A 19,594-nucleotide genomic window follows, 5' to 3' on the forward strand; every position below is an offset into this window, starting at 1 on the left:
AGTGTTTAATCATATTATTTTGCAATACTGAGGCTTTGATTATGCCACTGATTGAAATCAGCTTTTCAGATTGCTTTGTGTGAAGATATCCTCATCAGCCATGCAAATTCCTATGGCATGGGAGGGGAAAAAAGTCATAAAGATGCTGCCCTGGTGGTGTCAGTGGGTTTTGCATGCACACACGTGGTCTTTCACTCCAGTCTTCTCTTTGTAGGTATGGTGTGTTTTGATCATATATCCTCTGACGTTTGCTCTCTTCATTTTGTAAACAGACATGAAATAGCCCATACAACCTCAAAGTACCCTGAGCCCCCTGCCATGCAGAAGTACAAAGGATTAAAAGTAGTAATAAAGATTCCACTACTGCATTAAAGGAATTTTCTGCTTGTTTATAAAGGCAAAATAAGTTCCTTCCAGAGGCCAGCTGCCTGGGGTGCATGCAGACATGCCATGATCCAGAGCTGGGCATCTGGGCCATCCCCTTGTGCCCTTGGTCTGTGCCAGGGCAGAGACTGCAGGGAAGGGAGGGAATGTGCTCCTGAGACCTGCTCTCTCCACTCCAGGGTTTACACTTGCAATTTACAATGGCATTTCTCCCTGAGATATTACAATGCCAACATTGTGCTGCAGAGGAGGCTGTGCTGAAAGCATGAACTCCACTGGAGCTGGGGTGAATGCAGAGGATGTAATTTTTAACCAATCCAGAGAAATAGGATGGCTCTGGGGACTGTTCACGTGCTGATCCAGCTTCCTTTGGCACATGGGTGGGAGAGGTGCTGCCTGTACACAGAGTACAAGTATTTTTTCCTATTTGCAGAGCTTGAATTCACACCTTTGCAAATGGGACGGTGGTAACATTACTGAGGGGCAGATTTGTGGATCCCCTTTAATTGTCTTCTCTTAAAAAAACTCTGAAATGATCAGTTACACCACCAGATTCATACACATGTGCCTCAACTTGGTTTTTTCCAATAAGTAACCTTACCTATGGAGGATTCGTTCAGTGTCCTCTCAGTTTCTGTCACTTGTGTATGAGTGTTTATTCACAGTGTCTTGAAAGGTTAATAGACCTCTGGAGATGATCCCAAAATAAAGTGTGAGCTTCCTCAGTGCCCAAGTTAAGCCTTTTAATTTAGATATTGGCTTGGTAAAGGCGCAGTGGTGTTGTGAGACCTCACAGATGTTACAATGATTTTCATACTGAGAGCTTTTTTCCTGAAGATTTGTTCTTTTTGGATTTACTGAGCTGCAAATCAAAAATGAGTTTAATTGATGTCTGTGCTTTTAACAGACAATTCTTTAGCTAGCTACTTTTATTCTAATTTTTTTTGTCTAAGTAACTGGAACTATTATGTTCCCTAAAAATGCAAGAAGCACTTTTGCTAATTATATTCTGTTGAAATAATAATGCCTGTAAATGAAGGGAGCTAAAAAAATGGATTTTTTGCACAGATTTCATATATTTCTGCAGGTGAGTTGATATCAAATTTAATATCAAGTGGGCACAAGAGAATCATGACTGGATATTTGAACGAGTTGTATGACCTTGCTCTTGATTAACACTGCTGCCAGATTCAGCACTTCAGCCACATCATGAGGAGCTTGGTCTGCCTGGAAAACAGGGATTTCAAGACTGAAAAGAAGACTGAAAATTTGAGTAAATTTTATTTTTAAAATAGCTGTTTGTTTCTCGTTCTATCTCTTTTAGGGGCAGTGTAATTTTTGTCCCAGCAGCCAGGGTTTTCCAGAAGTCATTCCCTGTACCTTCCACCACTTTGGGAGGGAATTCCACCTGGGAGCACAGGGCTTGACTGGCAGGTACTGACAATGGCACTTTCAGAGGTGCCTGCATGATTTTTGGGTTTTTTTTTTTATACAGAGAATAAAGAGCAGCAAAACCCGGGTGCAACTGCCAGTTCTCCCATCCCCATTTACAACTGATAGTAAATCCTCCCTCTCTCTCAGCCCTGTACTGCTCAGGGTTATGTCTCCATCCTTACAAGTCGTTTTTGCTGTGGAAATAAGTGTGAGGAGGAAGAGGAGGAGGAGGAAGGATTGTTTGCACAGCAGGAGCAATGGCAGCTGCAGGCTGGTGCTTTGCAGGCGCCCATCCCACCTTCCTGCACAGTGTGGAGGAGCAGCTGTCAAATGCCCTGAGAGCTTCTCTCTGCTCTGGACAGACTATTATTCTGTTTTGTTGGGTGGGGAATATTCAGCTGTTGATTTAGCCTTTTGAATTCACATAGCCAAAAACTGCCCTGGGTAGATGTGGTATAAACTGCCCTGCAATGGCAGTGAGAGCAGAGCTGCAGAGAGGAGGGGAGGTGATGGATTCTATTTCCAGGCTTGCTGGTGGCTCTGTTATCCTGGGATGCCATCTCACTCTCCCAGGCTGTTTCCTCAGGTGTAAAATGGAGCCATTACCCACCTGCTCTCCTCGTGCTGGGTTTTGCACCCTTGCAAGTTGAAGCAGGCTCTCATTGCTGTGCTGTGCCCTGGCAGCCAGCACCAAACCTGCCTGTGGCAGCTGATGGGATCTGAGTGACCTGGATTCATTGGCATATGGCATTTGGGAAGGGAATGAACTGCCTGCTCTCCTTTTGCCAGTCTGCTGCTACCACATCCCAAAATGGCTCAGATTTAGTGTCTGCCTCTCCCCAGCTCTGTGTGCTGCCCGTGCTGGGTGGGCCCAGGCCATGAGCTGGCACTGATGGGTGTTGAGGTGCCAGGATGTCAGGCACTGGGCTGAGACAGCTGAATTTGCTGGGTTTGTAGCACAGGGGCATGCTTGTCTTGCCTGGAGTGTGTGCAGTGAGGTCAGAGGGGGTCCTTCAACTTCATCCTTGGTCATCATTGAGAAACTCATTTGTGTGGTTCCTTTTTTCTGAAAAGATTTGATCCAAGATGGCACAAGTGTTGAATGCACAGAGGTAACAGGTTGGAGGATAATGAACTCTAATTTTGGCTTGGAGCAAATATTAATATTGTGTATAAACTGCAGCCACTGTGGTAATTGCTGTGTGTGACACCATGAACTGCAGCTTCTCCCCACAGCAGCTCTGTCTTCATCACAGCCCTGCCTTTTTTTGATTTTGGTGTTTTGGGGAGAGGGGCTGGTTGTTTTTCAAAGTTTGAGATGTGTGTGTATACACAAGCGAGTAGAGTTAATAGATTAACTATTTTCACAGGTAATTTTTAGGCATCGTAGCTGGCCTGGACTTTCATCAAGATGAGTATTTCAAATAGGAGAAAAATTTCCATCCATGATCTGAATAAATACAAATGGCACTCCAAACTACAATATATGTACATAGAGGATTAATTTTCAGTATAGGCAGTAGTAGCAATGTTCAATCCAAATAACTATTGGCACCAATTTTATCATGTGTTTAGCAAATACAGATTTTTGTATTGTGACCAGTGATGGGGGATATATCACAAAGTAGGATTTTGCATTTGCATCTACTCTTTTTTCTTGGGAGATCCTCATTATCTAATACTTGTTACAGCAAATCACTGCAGATCTGCTGGCACTGTCAGGTATGATAAACTCATCGTGTGCATGATGCTGGGCTGCAGCAGGAAGCACCACATTCCAAAATCTCTGCAGGCATCTGCATCCTCCACCAAATGGCAGATCTGTGAAGACACGTGCTTTTAAAAAATATTTTTATTGCAATTAGACAGTTAATGCAAAGTTGTCTACAGTTAGTGGGGAGACAGCACAAATAATCCTGTGCTGTAAACTAGAAATCCTTATCCCAGAAATGTTACGTGATCTGCTAGTGAAAGTTTTAAAAAATGTGTAATTAGTGGTTTTGCCTCCAGTGGAGTACCAGAGCTCCTGTCACAAATATAGTTGATGCTCCAGATCCTACAGAAATGATTTTGTCCCAGTTACTTCATGGCCAGTGCATCCACTTGGTGCATTTAAACGTGTCTGGGGGCTGATCCCACAGGCACCCACGGGAGCTTTATTTGCTTTATTTACTAGCAGAAAGGATTGCTGCAGTACAGAAGTGTTCACTGAGCAGTGCCTGGGCTGGAGCTGGCTCCTCATGGCCCCACACAGGGATCCAGCATCCCTGGCTGTCCCGGGTGCCACCAGCTGGAGCTGGCTGTGTCACAGCTCCCCCGGCCACCAGCATCCCACAGCCCAGAGGATGCTGGCTGGCATCAGCAGGGGCTCTTTACAGCTGAAGTGATTTAAATCACTGGTTGTGCTCATGATTCAAGTGATAAACAAGGAAATTTGAATTAAATAATTTGAACTTTTCCTAAGTGAGAGCTCATTGCAGTTGATTAGGAAGAGTGATACAAAACACATGGCTTGCAGCTAGTCACACACTTGTGAAATTTGGCATGGTTGTATATTAACCAGAAAGTGATACTGTATCTAACACAGCTGTGAAGCGCTTAGTTAGCTCGAGAATCTTGTGGCTTGCCTTTTAAATTCTTTGGAAAAGGTTAATGACACAGAGGAGAGTGGTTGTTTTTTACTTGAGATTTTGCTCTTATGAAGCAAGGACAGAAATTAAAGGTCGACTAAAATGTGTAAAACCATGATTTGAAAATTGCAATTATATTTATAAAACATGCTTGCCAGATTTAATAATGAAAAAGTATTTTCTGTCTTAAATTATATTACCAGATAAAGAATTATTAGGTATGATTTTCTACTTTTCCTGTTCGACTTTTCAAGCAGCTTTACTCTGAGCAGTGGATATTACTGTCAAATTGATTTTTAAACAGTTGGGGTTTTTTAAAGAGTATTTAATCAATCATTAACAACTTTGATTAAAATTCATAAGATTTTAAATATTCATAGATTCTCTTTGCCTTCATGTGAGGGTCCAAGCCCGGCTGGCAGTGCTGCTGCTCCCCAGGCAAGCTGGCAGCTCACAGAAGGAGCAGCTCACAGGGCTCAAACCAGGCAGAATGTGCTCTGCAGTCTCAGGTTAGCATTGCTGTTGTTTTATCATAAAAGCTGATAAATCTCTGACAAAATGAAAAGGAAAGGGACCCTGGGAAATGAAGTCACTCCTCTCCCACTAAAGTGCTTTCTTGAACGTAGAAAAGTTACAGGTAAGGCAGAATAATCATTCTCAATTTGGAGGGTTGTAGGGCCATGGTGAAGGGTTTTGCAAGTACCTAATTTAGCATTTCCCTTGACAATTGAGTGCCACAGTTTCATAGTTGCCTGTGTGTGCTTCAGTGGTCAGAGGGGTTTGGGATGCAGTGGGTGTCTGGAGTTTGGTGGCTTTGCTGTCCTGCTATGGTGTATGGGAACGTGGTGGCACCAGCTGAATTGTGGGCTCTTTGGGCTCCTTGGGGCACACCCAGCCACAGAAACACATCTTCTTTTTTGATTATGATAAGGCAGCACCAGGAAAACCAGGAGGTTGTGTTCTGGGGGTGCTCCCTCTTCTTCAGGGCATCAGAAATCAGCCTGGGGGCTTTGCTGGCCTGTAGAGGTGCCTGTGGCAGGAGGACCAGAGGCATGTGGAGCATCCAACTGGCCCTTCCAAATCTGAGTCCCAACTAAAGGCCAACAGATCAGCTGCCTTAAATGATTTAAAATGTTTAGGTTTGCACATTGCATTGTCTTATTTTTTAACAATTTATCAACTAGCACACTGTCACTGTGACACAGAAAGACAAAATGCAGGTGGGCTTTTTTGTTGTTGATAATCATAGGATTAGAGGCAGAAGTTTTGCCTTTACTTCTTAATGAAAGAATGAATGGAAATATGGATATTTGCAGCCCTGAGCTTCACTATCCATTGATTTATCCACTTGGATGGATGTATACAGCTCCTGTTTCAACAGTAGCAGCTTCAATCAAGGTTCCTGAACAAATAGATAGATAGTTGTGGGGCCTTTGCCTTTTCTACTTTTATTGTCTCCAGATTTACTTTATATGCTTACTGCCCCTGCTGCAGAGCAGCCAGGCACAGTTTTAACAGGGTTTTCTGGTGTAGTTAAGATAATGCAACAGAATTAAAGTTGTTTGTGGAATAGGTTTTTATGGAGGAAAATTACTAAAATTTACACTACAATATTGGGTTGTACTACCTTGGTTTTAGTAGAGTCAACTGAAAAGATAGAACTTTTTAAAGGCGAAAAAATTCCAAAATTATTTTTCACTTAAGGAATGTACATTTTTAAAGAGATTAAACAGGTTGGGGGAAACTTCCCCTCCTTGAATTTGTTATTACAGACAAACTCCATGGCCTCTGTAGGTGTTACAATGCTAATCCTGTGTAATGGATAAGGAAAGTATTTAAAATGTTGAGGAAACCTGCCCCTTCTTTCCACCCAGCTGAGGATGGCATCGATACTGGCCTGTGGAATGAGAGCTGGCTTCAGCAAGTTACTGATAAAGGAGAACTGAAGCAAATGCTACTCTTTGACAGCTGTAATACGACAGTCCCATTGTCATTTCAATTTATTTTGAGTAAGTATTTTACATGGTTCAGCACAGCTGTCTGTCCAGAAACCTGCAAGCCCCTGGAAAAATGCAGAACTTTGTGTAACTCTTGCAAGGAGAAAACCACTCTTTCATTTTCTCCCTCCTGAGGCCTTGCTGGGCTTTGCAAGTTCACTCCATCTTTCCCGAGCTAATTGTACTCTTAAATCACTTCATCTGTTTGATATTTGCAAATTTACTGCCCTCAATTTTAATTGAAATTTCTGGGTGGTAGCTCCATTGTAGTACCATTGGTTTTGGATCCTGACATAATTCTGTCAATTACCTGTTTATGATGTAATATTTTGTATGGGACAAGAATATATTGAGTGGTACACTTAATATAAAACATTATATAATGTAGCTTTTAAAAACCAAAAGCATGAAAATGCATAGAACAACTCAGTAGAGCTTGCTTTGTGGTTCACTTCTACTGCTAAACTTGGATTAAGGGTATGGTTGGTGGTGAATTTAGTTTTATGGCATTAAAGAAAGGCTTAATTCTGATTTTTAATAACCTAGATGACTTTGTATGTATCACATTTGGTTCTTTTGGTCCTGAGTCTTTGCTTCTCTGTGTGATTTGCTTGGTCACACATTGAAGGTAGATCAAAACCCCTCCATTGTGTGCACAAATCTTGAGGAGAAGCATCATCTGAGAAGGCTGGTGTTTGGGAACAGGGTGTTGGGGTGTTCCCTCACCCACTGAAGCTGAAAAGGCAATTTCTGCATCAACACTGGAGTTTGGGTCTGTTTCCTTTCCCCCCTCACTTCCCAGGTTGATTGACTGGTTTGCATCTAATGAAATTTTCATGCACATCCACAGAACAGTGGGATTCTGAGGAGAGAGATGAATATTTCAGTAATTATCCCATGCCTGTATGTCACTGGGGTCCTTGGTGCACCCACACAGGAGCCCTGGCTGTGGGTAGCAATTCACAGGAAAGGCAGCAGGAGCAAATCCAGCTGTGGAGGTTTGCTTTCACAGGAAAGGCAGCAGGAGCAAATCCAGCTGTGGGGGTTTGGCAAAATATGTGCATGGGGAAAGAAAGAAACAATGCATGTGAATGTCCTTTCCTGGAAATAAGTATTTTGAGGAATAGATGGGTACTGAGATCGTTTAGCAAGAGGAGAAAGAAGCCAGTTGTTTCCTGGGCTGTGGCAGTACCTTTAGGGTGCTGAATGTCACTTAGTGGTGCCGAGGAAAGGTGCTCAAGGCTGGAGTGAGGCTGGGCAGTGTCACTGCTCTCTCTTTTCTTTTGGGGCACTGCCAGGTGCTCTCTGCCTTGTGCCTTCCCCGTGCCTGCTCAGGGCTGGGCTGCTGGGGCATCGCACCTTCCGCAGACTCACGCGTCCCTTTCTCCTGTCCCTCCCTATTCCAGAGAACAGCCCATCTTCACCACCAGAGCCCATGTCTTCCAGATTGACCCCAGCACGAAGAAGAACTGGGTTCCTGCAAGCAAGCAGGCTGTAACTGTTTCCTACTTCTATGACAGCACGAGGAACAGCTATCGGATAATCAGTGTGGATGGAGCCAAGGTAGGAGCTGGTGCCTGGTGCATGTCTGTGCAGAGTGTGGGATGGCAGCCCTGCCTGAGCACACACTGGGGCTCATCAAATATTATAAACACTCCTCTTTTTGTATAATCCATCAAGGAGACTTGTAGTGATAATTGGAAAAACACAGGGCACCCTAAAAGTGATTTTGCCCTGCTTAGTTGATTTTATTTCTGATGACTTTGACTTCATGATAAGTGAGCTGACAACTTTAAGTGTCCAAATTGAGTCAGTGGCATGGTATCTGAAACAGCCACCTATGTCAGGCTGAGGCCTTTTTGGTGATAAAAATGTTCTTTTTAAAAGAAACAATGGGACAGATGCATGAAGACTATAGCTTTTAATGTAAATGTCAGCTGCATTTTTGCTTTTGCCTGGCTGAACTATTTACTGCTTAATTTAGTAGTAAAGTAGTAACTATTTAGTACCTAATTTTTTTAAACACTAACACTGGAGTTCATGAGCCTAGGTGACAAGTTAGGCATGAAGGCTCTTCCCCCAACCCTTTTTGTTAATTTGTTTTGCATTACCAGAGAGTGTGCTCAAGTATTTGCTGTAAGAATCCAAATCAGTTGGTCTGAATAGGTTGCTCAGACAACTGTTTTTATTACAAACCACATTTATCCCTCTGATTAGTCCCTCCAAAGTCACTTGATGGGTGACAACTTACCCCTAGCAGACCCCAGCCAGAGGGATAAATGAAAACATTTTTGCTCATGTACAAAAATCATCGGTCATTTCTGTCAGAGCACAAACCACAGGGTAACAAGATGAGTTTACAGCCTTTTTATCTGTGTTCCTGTTTGGATAAGGATGTTAAAATATCACTGTTCTGGGAGATAGAGATCACAGAAATCATCCCTTAATAAAGCTTTTCTATTTGTCATGCCTATTTCACATACTTGTTTTTCCAAACATCTCCTGTGCTATATTTGGTTACATATTGGCTTATAAATCTGCCATACTGCCTGCTTTAATTGATGGTAATGTTTCATTGACACCAGTACAGCATTAATATCTCCCCATCAGGAAGCTGTTTGTGCCAGTGAGCTCATTCCCAGGAATGCTGCAGTTTGCAGCAGGCACACACAGCCCTGGCACCTGCTGGGGGAAGCTGAGCCCCCCAGATTTCCTTGTGCTGGGGCTGCTGCTGGTGGGCTGGTGGCTTTACAAGCCCTGGCAAGTGCAATTTCCAAGCCAAAGCTGCTGCACTCACAGCAGTGGCTGGCTGGATTTGTGGCTGTGCATGCATGCATTAAGACCAATTAATGAAAACAAAGTAATTACTGTGTGTGGTGGGGGAGCTGCAGGGGCAGCGCATGGCCCCAGCCAGAGGTCCTGCCCAGAGCTGCAGAGGGTGTGCAGAGAACAAGCTGGGCACCTGAGCTTTGCTTTGCCACCTGCTCAGGAGACACTCAGAAGGAACATTTGCCCCTGTCCCCTGTTTTAGTGTGTCCCAGAAGAAGGTGAGCTTGCCATGATTAGAATTCTCCCCTGGGGCTTCCCAAGCAAGAATCAATTGCTGGCCACATGAATTATTCCTCTTGTATTGAATCTTTGCTGATTAAGGAACAGGTCAAGAATAGATGTTACCTTCATGCTCACCTCTGGAGAGTCCTGTGGCCCTGCCTGTCCATTTGAAGAGTGCTAATTGGGGGACAAAACCTGGTGTTTATGCCAAAGGAAGTTATAAGTTGCATTTTTCCCTTCAAACAAACTATTATTTAGTGATTTGACCTACTTTTCCAGGTGAAAATGAAACTGGGTACAACTGTAAGGAAGAATATAGGCAGCTTCAGATGATGGTGTCCTGCTTTCTGTACCTCTCATTAGAACAGTCTTCCATGTGCTGGCAAATACCAGATGGATTAATGTGAGAGCATCACTGTGGGCATAAGTCATGTCTGCTTTAAGGACAGAAAAGCTGAAGCTCAAGTAAATGAAGGGACTTGGCCCTAGAAGGAAGGCAGTGATGAAGGATGTGTATCTCTTGCAACTCTCTATCCTTGTCTGCTCTGCAGAGGGGCTGTTCTAACAGTTTATTTTAGACAAACATATATGCTTCACATTGGCTTGCAGAGGAATTTCAGGTAAATACAACGTCTATGAAGATGTTGGATTAATTTGGGGTTCTTTTTTTTACCTTATGTTGACATTACATACTAATGATAGAAATATTTTCAAGTGATCAAGAGTACAGGGTACTTCACTTATGTATTGGTCATCACCTGGTTGCATAAGCTTGACTTGACTTGCAGCATTCAGCCTGTCACCCTGGGCAGTGTTGAGCTGCCATGTGAGGAGGAGCTTGGAGCTGCTGTGAGCTCTGCTGTGAGCAGGGGCAGGCTGGGCAGTGTCACCCCGATGAGTTCTTCCCTCCTGATGCAGCCCTGACCTGATGGGCTGTGATCCTGCAGGAGTGGCTTCCTCAGGCAGCTGCTGCTCTCCCCAAAGGTCCAGACCCTCCACAGTGCCCTGTCCTTCAGTCCCATCCTCTCTTCTCCCAGCAGGCACAGCCTGTCCCCATCTCCTCCTTGTCCCTTGTCCCCACACCCCCGGGGTGCAGGGCAGAGGGGAGCAGAAGGATTTAGCAATGGGCTTTAAGGTGGGGATTGAGGGAACTGCTGAGCCCATGTGTTTAAAGGTGTTTAAGGTACCAATATTTATTGGTAACTCAGTTTGTGAGCCTGGCTGGCAGAGGAGCTGCCCAGTTCAGTGCAACGCTGCCTCTGCCTTGCCCCTTGGGGAGGGAGAGGAGAGTCTGGATGCTGCACATGGGGGCGGTGAGAAAAATGGAATAGAAAGAGAATAAGGCAAAGATAGGAAGCAGAGTGAAGTCTAGGGAGTTTAACTCTTCCCTTGCAGAGGAGTATTCAGGAGTTCAATATGCAGGCCAGCCTGGAGAGAGCACACACGTGCAGGTGCCAGGTTTCTTTCAAATTCTCCCATCCCAATAACAAACACATTAAAATACCTGGGGAATGAAGCCCTGCAGAGAGGAAACCCTAGATTCCACACAGCTTGTACCACTTTAATTCCTTGTGTTTGCAAAGCTAAAGACAGCAGCTCTTCCAGTTCCTGTGTCTTTCACAGAAAAACAGGTGCTGTGGACAGGAGCTTACAATTTATAGCAGAAGATTTCACAGATCCCATATGAGAATGCACTGCATGATCTTAACCAAGATGCCATGACCAAACAAGGGAATAGATTAGTATATCTTTTAACTGCCTTATAATTGACTTGTATGTTGTTAAACAAATAATTTCATCATGTTTAAGAAGTTTCTAGCTAGAGGCTAACAGCAGCAAAGTGAGTGCTGGAGGAAATGATACGGTAAAATGCAAGGGCACACACTGATTCAGAGTTAATGAGGCAGCCAAGAGACTTCACCAGATGAAAGTGCCCAGTGTTGTGGACAAAAGTCAGCCCTGTTGAAAGAAGGCAAAATATGGTGATGATGCAGGGAGAACATGAACGTGTCAGTGCCCAATTGCTGTGCAGGGTGTGGGGAAAGGCACACACAGGGCTCCTCATTAAATGTGGCCTACATTGGCTTGCCTTTTGGAGGCAAAAAGGAAGTTTGACAGTATGAAAATTATGCAGACCAATAACCTCTGTCATCCTCAGGAATAATGCATGACAGTACCCTGGTTGGTGGGTTTATTTATTTTTTATAAACTGAAATTACGTGTTATCCAAACAGCATAGAGAAGAGGGAAAGGAATTTGAGCTGGAAATATAATCCCTCAGAAACAAGCCTCTGCCCTCTTCTCAGATGTTCATGTTGTATTTCTATAAAACTTGGGATTGCAACAACATCATTTTTCTCTTTTGAGAAATGAGCTGTTAATAAGGAGCATAAAGCTAGCTTAAAAATTAATAGCCAGCAATAAAGTGCATAGTGAGACACAGTGAGCTGGCAGCAGCAAAGTGATGCAGCAAGAGTCATCACAGATGCCAGTCCCCAGTTGTCTCTGAGAGATGATTAAACAGATGACTAGGAAAAAATTTAAATCAGGCTTTAAAAAATTACCACATTGCAAGAGTGGTTGTGGAAAATACATGATAAAGAAGTAAAGACTGTGTTTCAGAGGAACAAACCAGTCAGCTGACAGTCATTCCCAGTTACTAGTTCATTTAAGAGTTTATTACCTGATAATTACCTGGAATATTGGAGATCAGCAGCTAAGTTGGGCATAAGTGTGTGAAAGTATTGAAGGGAGAACCAAAAATTGCTGTGCTGGGAAAGCAAAATCAGTGGGTCTGTTTCTGAAGTAAATTGCAATTAGTAAGAATAAGAATATGGGCCAAATGTTACCAATCAGTATTCACAGAGTGTTCCCCAAAGCGAATAGAGTGCATTATGTGGTGTGGTGAAGCTGATGGATCAAGTGGCATCCGTGCAGGGGACAGTGTGATTTACAGGGGACAATGCAGCTGGCAGGGACACAGCCCCAGCAGCCTGTGGCAGCAGATACCTGGGGAGGTAAATCTGCTAATATTTGATGTATTCCTGGCTTTCTCAGTTCCTGTCCCAGGGAACTAATTGCTGCCTAATGTAAAAGCTGCCCACCTCTTTATAACCACACTTTTCTTGTCACGACTGGAGGCAGGTGTCCTCAGCACACAAAGGGGAAATTGAGTTCTTCCAGTGATGTGTTCAGAGGCTCAAAACAGATCTTTTTCTTTGCCCATGGAAAAGGAATTATTTTAAGGCATAGTTGTTAAAAATATCCTAGAGTATTTTGCCAAAAGGTGACTCTTAGATTTCAGAATCTTTTCTTTCAGAGGAAAACAATTACAGGGTATGGTACCACAGATGAAATTCCTTTATCTGACTAGATATTTTCATTCTTTTTTTTTCTTCCATTGACGTAAATTCAGCCATTAAACCAATAGCAGCTCTTTCACAGGAAAAAAAAAAAACCCTACCAAGTAATTTATATTTTACAATTTTTTTGGCACTGAATTCTAAATGGCTTCTGGCAGTGTATACCTCACCAGGGGTCTGCGTTGGTGTGGCAGCATTTAACTCTGCCTCTGGGACCTCATGGGTATGATTTGTGAGAATGTGTGGCAGCAACAATCAAAATATTGCCTTCTCACTTGGCATCAGAGTGTCAGTGTGTGCTCACCAGACCCCACACCCGAGGAATTAAGTGCACTGATATAGGCTGGTTTGGTTTTTTAAATGCCTACTTTTTCTTAAATACCTAAGTTTTTTTAACTACCTAATTTTTCAGGTTTAATAGTTTTGTAGTGGAACTACAAAGGATGTTTTACAGCCTTGGGTAGCCAAAGATAAAGGGATGTAAAAGTAAATTAAAAGTGACCTTACTAAGTGGTGTGTTGGCTTTTCTTTTAATGTCTATAGATAAATCCTGAATTGCTATGAAAGGTGTGGGTGAGGATATTTGTGTGTGTTTTGTCAAAGGGAGGGAGATTCTTTGATTTCTAGTTTTGCCTGCCCCAGTTTTATTTCTGGCCCTTGCTTGTCAGGAGCGCTGTGTGCTGTGCCCTGGAGGAGTGTGGTGCTGCTGAGTCCCAGCCAGCTGCCCTTTGCCTGCTCAAATGCCAAGAGGTCCCACTCCTCACCCTGAAAATTATTTTGCTGACTGCAGCGCTGGCAGGACTGTGATTTCCAGAGAATCCCTGCTAGTAAAATCTGATTAAAATAAAATATTTTTTATTCCATCTTCTCAAAGTGGGGGTTTTTTTTCCACCAAGAGATTAAAATTTCTTCTGGCATGCTGTTTTTGCCCTTCAGTTTCTTCCAGGCTGGGTGGGAAATCCTTTCTGGTGGTCCCAGAAAGTGTGGCAGCCACAGAACATGGATTGGGCAGGGGAGGAGTGTGAGCTCAGGGTTACTGTAATGTCTGACACTGAGAACCAGCCTGGGAAGGACCTTTCATCCAAAGGCAGCATGTGACACTCTGGTGACCTTTCCTCAAAAGGCAGCATGTGACACTGCTTGAGGGTGGCACTGCTTGAGGGCAAACCAGTGCAAAGGAGTCCAGGTTTTCACCTCTGAAGGTCTGGCTTCACTGATCCAGGATTTGTGCCTTCTTGTCCATGTGTTGTAAAAGAAGATTTCCAGTACTGGTCTGGCTGATTATTGTAATACAAAAATTTAAGCATATTTGGGGCCTTTATCATAGTGTGTTATTTCATTAACTATTTGGGTTAATTTCAATGTGAATTTAAGCACTGTAGATGATACCAGAGTCAGCAGATGGAACTAATTAATGCCCTATATAAAAATTATACTCAAAATATGGTATAAAATGCAGTTTTAGTGCATAGTCCTGTCTTCCAGTGTGCACAGTTTGTGTGCATGTTACAATAAACATCTCATTGCTTTTATGCTACTGAGATGACTATTAAATAAAAACATTAGTTGTGGCTTTGTGATTTCCTATATACATTATGTAATCACAGAATCATAAAATATCCTGTGCTAGAAAGGACCCACAAGGCTCATCAGTTTCAACTCTTGGCTCTGCACAGGACCACCCCAAATAGGTAATAAAATATAAAAGAATAGGATAGACAAGAGACAGAACAACTGCAATAGTATCAGTGTGTATGTACTGTTAATCCAAACCAAAGCCTTTGCATTAATTTGGTGTCATTTCATCAGTCTCACCAGGTGTGTTTTGTGCTTTTCCTGGCTCAGGTTTTCCAGGCCTTGCTGGAGAGTGATGCTCATCTGCTGGAGAATGTTCTGATACCAGGAGTGCTGAACAACAGACTCTGTAAAAGATGCTTGAGGAATCTCAGGCTGCTTTTTGTGGTGCTTTTTGGTCATGTTGTTCTGTAACTAATGAAAGTGGATAGAACTGCTCTCTGAGATGCAGCTGCTGCTTTTGCAGAGAAGTTCTCCTTCTTTTTGTACAGTGATCACACTGAGAGCAGAACTTCTGTCCTGGCCTGAGGCAAAGCCCACCAGCATAACCTACACTGGAACTGTCCTTCCCTCAGACAGTGAAACAACCTGCAGTAAATAATTAATACTTTTACTAGCTATTTTCTGATTGCATTTAAAGGTGTTAGAGTTGTGGTGATGCAACTTCCAGATTTTTTTTTAGCCTCGGTTGGGATGATTCAGAGGGAACTCTCAGTGTAGGAGAAATTGCCATCAGTGGGTGATGCTGGTGCCTCCTGGGCAGGGATTGCTTCTCTGGGGCAGTGCTGGGGCAGCAGCAGCCAGGGGACAGGGCAGGAGGGGCTGTGGGGTGTGCCCAGAGCCTCTGCTCCAAAGGACCTGTGGAGTATCAAGGAAAAATGGGAATGTTTGGGTTAGGGGGAGCTGGAGTAGGACAGACTCAAGAAGGAAAGGAAATGGACATTTTAGCAAGGGTCAGTATCTGGGGTGAGCACACTGAGGCATGTGCTGGATCCTTCTGCTCCACAGACCAGGACTTCATGCTCCTCTCAAAGACATCTTGGAAGTAAGAGTGAATGAAATTAAGGAAAACAACAGTCTCTGATGGTCTGAAAATATTGGTGCTGTCTGTGCTAGGGCTGTACTTGGTTAAAGCTGCTTGAGTTTTGGTTTCTCTCTGAACATTCAAAGTTGAGAACATTTTCTTTGGAATTTGGTGAGGGAGAAATAGAGCAGAAAGGAGAAGCAGAGCTGTCAGCCAAGGATGAGACTGCTCACTTGCATCATCTTTTGTTTGCTTAAGGTGTTATCAACTATTCAGAAATTCAGGCTGAGGGGAGGTGCAGGTTTAATAACTGGGAGGAAAGGACATTGCCTGGAGTTGTGTCTGCAGGAGAATTGTCCAACAGTGGCTAAGACAGGTTTAGATAGCTGGAACTGGTTTTATTGGGTGCACTTGTGTGAACAGGTCTTTGAATATTCAGAGGATGAGAAAAAATGGTTAGGGCTTAGCTGCAATAGGAATTTCAGAACTAGTAATACTGGTGGAGATGAGCCAAGGATAGAAAGAGAAGTTAAAAATGTTTGCACAAAAAAGACCTAGAATTCCAGATGAAAAAGTGAGCTTGTCAAAAGCTGACAAAGGGAGCAAAATAAATGCCAGGAAACGTGGTGGGTCACTTGAGATTGAATCAACCAGAGATCATGACCATCTCCTGAAGTTGTGCTCTGGTTTAGAAAAAAATTCAAGACTAGAGCTGTAGATCTCATACCACTTAAATGTTTCTATATTAATCTTTTTCCAAGTTATTAACTTTGAAATGTGAAAAATTCTCAGTTCATTTCCTGGATTATTTCTGGAAGTAAATCCTTCAGAAGCTGGTTAGTAAGCTTAGGAGAAAACATACCGGAGTGCTGTCAACAGCTGTATCCTTGACAGAAGAGCAGAGGCACATCTGCCACTGTTTGTTCCTGTTGTCTGGCTCATTTTTCTGCTTGTTACGTGTGTTGTGTGTGTGTGTGTCCCTGGCTCTGTGATACCACAGGCAGCTGAATCCACAAGATTGCAAAGACCTTTGCAGAAATGAAATTTGTTACTCACTAAAAAGAAAATATACAAATCCCTGCTAAGGATCTCTTGCTGCACCACTTAGCAGCAAGTAGGGAAACTTTGGTCCGGGTACATTTTTCCTTTTTAAAACCTCTCTGTAAAATGAGTCAGAAAAGCTGTGCCAAAGCAAGTATTTCAGTAGCTGGCCCACTCAGAGGGGTTTGTGATCACCAGGCTTGAGTGTGATGTGGAGAACCTGAACATGCCAGACAGATCATTGAAACATGGGATGTCTGTGTACAGAAACCTGGACATCCTGTTACCTCCTAAAACATTGTACCTGTCCATCGTGGCCATTGCTCATGCCAAGGGACAGTTTTTCCAGATTTTGAAGCTCTCCTATTGCTGACCACTCACGGGGTGTGTGGGTTGTTAAAGAGCAGAGGAGTCTTTAGTGATGCTGTGTGGTTGTGTCATTTCTGCCTTTCAGGAGGGACCTTCAGCTTCAGTGAGGCTGTGGTCATAAACTTGAAGAATGCAGAAAAATGATCAGTGCTTAAATAATTAACTTAGGGATGTGCTTATGCTGCACACAAAGATGATATGCTTATATTAAATCTTCCAAAATGTAAATATGATATGTCTATGGGAAGTTTTAAATTTTGTTTTATAATTGTAGTCAAAGCAGCCTTCTCCCTCACTAATATTAGTCACTAGGAAAAAAACCAAAACAGAATCCCCACTGTATCCTTCTCCCTTTTTGTGATAAGTTAGGAATTCTATTTCTCATATGAAAATAATACACAAGCATCTTGCTTTATAAATTTTGTAAATTGTTGCATGAAATTCCTGGGTAACAATTTGTTCCAGAGGGTTTAAAAACCCTTGCTGTAGATTTTCTTCATGAAACAGCTGCTGGTGCTTTGAATCGTGTGGGTGGGTGGATGTGTGTGCTGTGCCTAAAAGGAAAAAAAAAAATCTAGTCAGATGTCAAAGCAAAAATAGGAGATTTTAGAGATTTAGACTGGATGGAGGAGGTGGGAAGCCAACTCTGCAGGGATGTTAATTACCTTGGGAAGAAAAAGAGAGCAGTGGAGTAGGTGTAGCAGGAGATTTACTTAATAGAATTCACACAATCATGAACCCACTTTTGTTACATTTAGACAGGTTCTTAGTGAGGGCTTTGCAACAGAGGTGTTTTATCAGAGGAAAAACAGTTATTAGTCTTTTTATTGTGGGGGGGGCTATTTTTACATCCCTATTTATGAAGGACAAAAATTGTATGGGAATTTTTTTTATTTGTTGGGTTTTGGGGTTAAAAATGAACCTCATAATTAATGGAATTATCCTGGGGATGCAAGGCAGTTTAAGAGAAGAAAAGCACTGTGCAACTGTGGAAATGGTCCTTTTCCCCATTAAACAAGCAGCAGCACACGAGAGGCTTTACCCATAGAAGGAGTCTCTTTTCTGCAAAGGGAGCTCAGGATGGGAGGGAAATGCCAAGGGCTGCAGGATGTCCTGGTGTCTCCCTCTTGGCAGGAGCCTCTGTGGTTCCTCTCCACTCCCACCTCCAGCAGGAGCACCTGGTGTGCCAGTGGAAGATTTTTCTGGTGATGGGTGAAACAGCTGCTGTCCTGGTTAGCTGTGTAGAACAGGAATTCCTGAAAAGCAGCAGCAGTGCTCTGTGCTCTGTAGGGGTGGAGGGAGGGTAGGTACCCAGAGCAGGGGCCTGGCAGGGGCTCTGCCAGCTGTGCCAGGGGCTCAGTTCCCTCCTGAGCACCAAGGGCAGTGGGGCAGGAGGAAGAGCAAAGTGGAGAAACTCAGTGCTCTTCTTAATGTACACTTACAGGGCTCCCAAGGTAGTTATTCATACCCTCAGCCTGTCCAGGAAAAGTGCCATGTAGGTGAGAGCTGCAGCAGACAAAGCAAAGCTAGAACAAAAAACATTGCTGTTCTTGGTTTTGTGTGTCTTTGTGCTTCCCTGGCTTCACTCAGCTTGGTGGGCTCAGCAAGGGAATCTCTTTTTCCCTTTATTACCACTGACTTGATTAACAATGTGTGTGTTTGTGTACACATGGGCTTTCTAGGACTTTCTCATTTCTAGGACTAGAAATGAGAGGAGTGGTTTATCACCAGTGACATCCTGGTGAAAAGATGTTACATTCTGTCTAGAGGCACAGGTAATAAATATGGTAGATGGTGTAATACAGATCATGGAATTGTAGGTGGGCTAATTCCACAGAAGTGTTGCTGAATATTTAGGATAAAGGAAGAATTTGTCTGCAGATCCACCTCTGACTCCTCATCCTCACATCCTGTGTCACAAGCCCTTCTGATTCACGTCGACTTGATGAGCTGGAAGAACCTGCTGAGCCTGTGATAGCTATGGCCAGAGGATTAGCAGCTTCTTTCCTTCTGCAGTTCTGTTTTTAGACTGGGATACATCTTCACTGAAGATTAGCAGCCTGGTGGGTTGAGGAAATTAAATTTCACAAGGGCTGCAAACTGGAAGCACATATTCAGAGGTGTGAAAATGAAATGGGGAGATTTTAGTGTAGTCTTAAGGAGTAGATCTTATGGCTTGGAGCCTTGTGGCTTTTCTGGAGGTGTGGTTATTTCAGAGTAACAGGTGATGTGAATTTAAAGGGGAAATTCCGGAATAATTCCTAATCTGGCACTCTTGTCCCAGAAAAAGGTGTCCTTTTCTGGTTTAATTTAACACAGTTTGAAAATACATTGGCCAATACATTTATTAGCTATTTCATAGCTGTTATTTCAGTCTTTTTCTGAGTAGACAAGCTGGTGGCAGGGCTGACTGGCATGGCCATGGGTGTGTGTCCTGGCAGATCCTGCTGGTGTGTCCATCCATCCTCCTCCTCCTCCTCCTGGGGGCTGGCTCTGATGCTCTCTGCACTCTCTGCTTTCCTCCCCTTGGAGCTGAGCTCTCTCTCAGCTTTTCCCTGCTGTGACCCTGACAGGGCTGATGGATCAGAGAGGGCACTGGAGCCAGGCTGGCAGAGCTGGATGGAGCAGGGAGGGCACTGGAGCCAGGCTGGCAGAGCTGATGGATCAGGGAGGGCACTGGAGCCAGGCTGGCAGAGCCCGTGTGTGCCCCAGCTGCCCCATTCCTGC

General features: G+C 43.5%; 1 protein-coding gene across 1 annotated transcript in view; it reads left to right on the top strand.

The window, feature by feature from the left end:
- Positions 1–19,594, top strand: part of HOMER2 (homer scaffold protein 2) — an 84,595-nt gene that overhangs the window by 39,606 nt on the left and 25,395 nt on the right. Inside the window, exon 2 of the mRNA XM_031055870.1 lies at positions 7,852–8,008. Within this exon, the coding sequence (XP_030911730.1) occupies positions 7,852–8,008 (157 nt within the window). The remainder of the gene's footprint in view (positions 1–7,851; positions 8,009–19,594) is intronic.

Source organism: Geospiza fortis, unplaced genomic scaffold (genome assembly GCF_000277835.1).
Source record: "Geospiza fortis unplaced genomic scaffold, GeoFor_1.0 scaffold171, whole genome shotgun sequence".
Lineage (NCBI taxonomy): Eukaryota > Metazoa > Chordata > Aves > Passeriformes > Thraupidae > Geospiza > Geospiza fortis.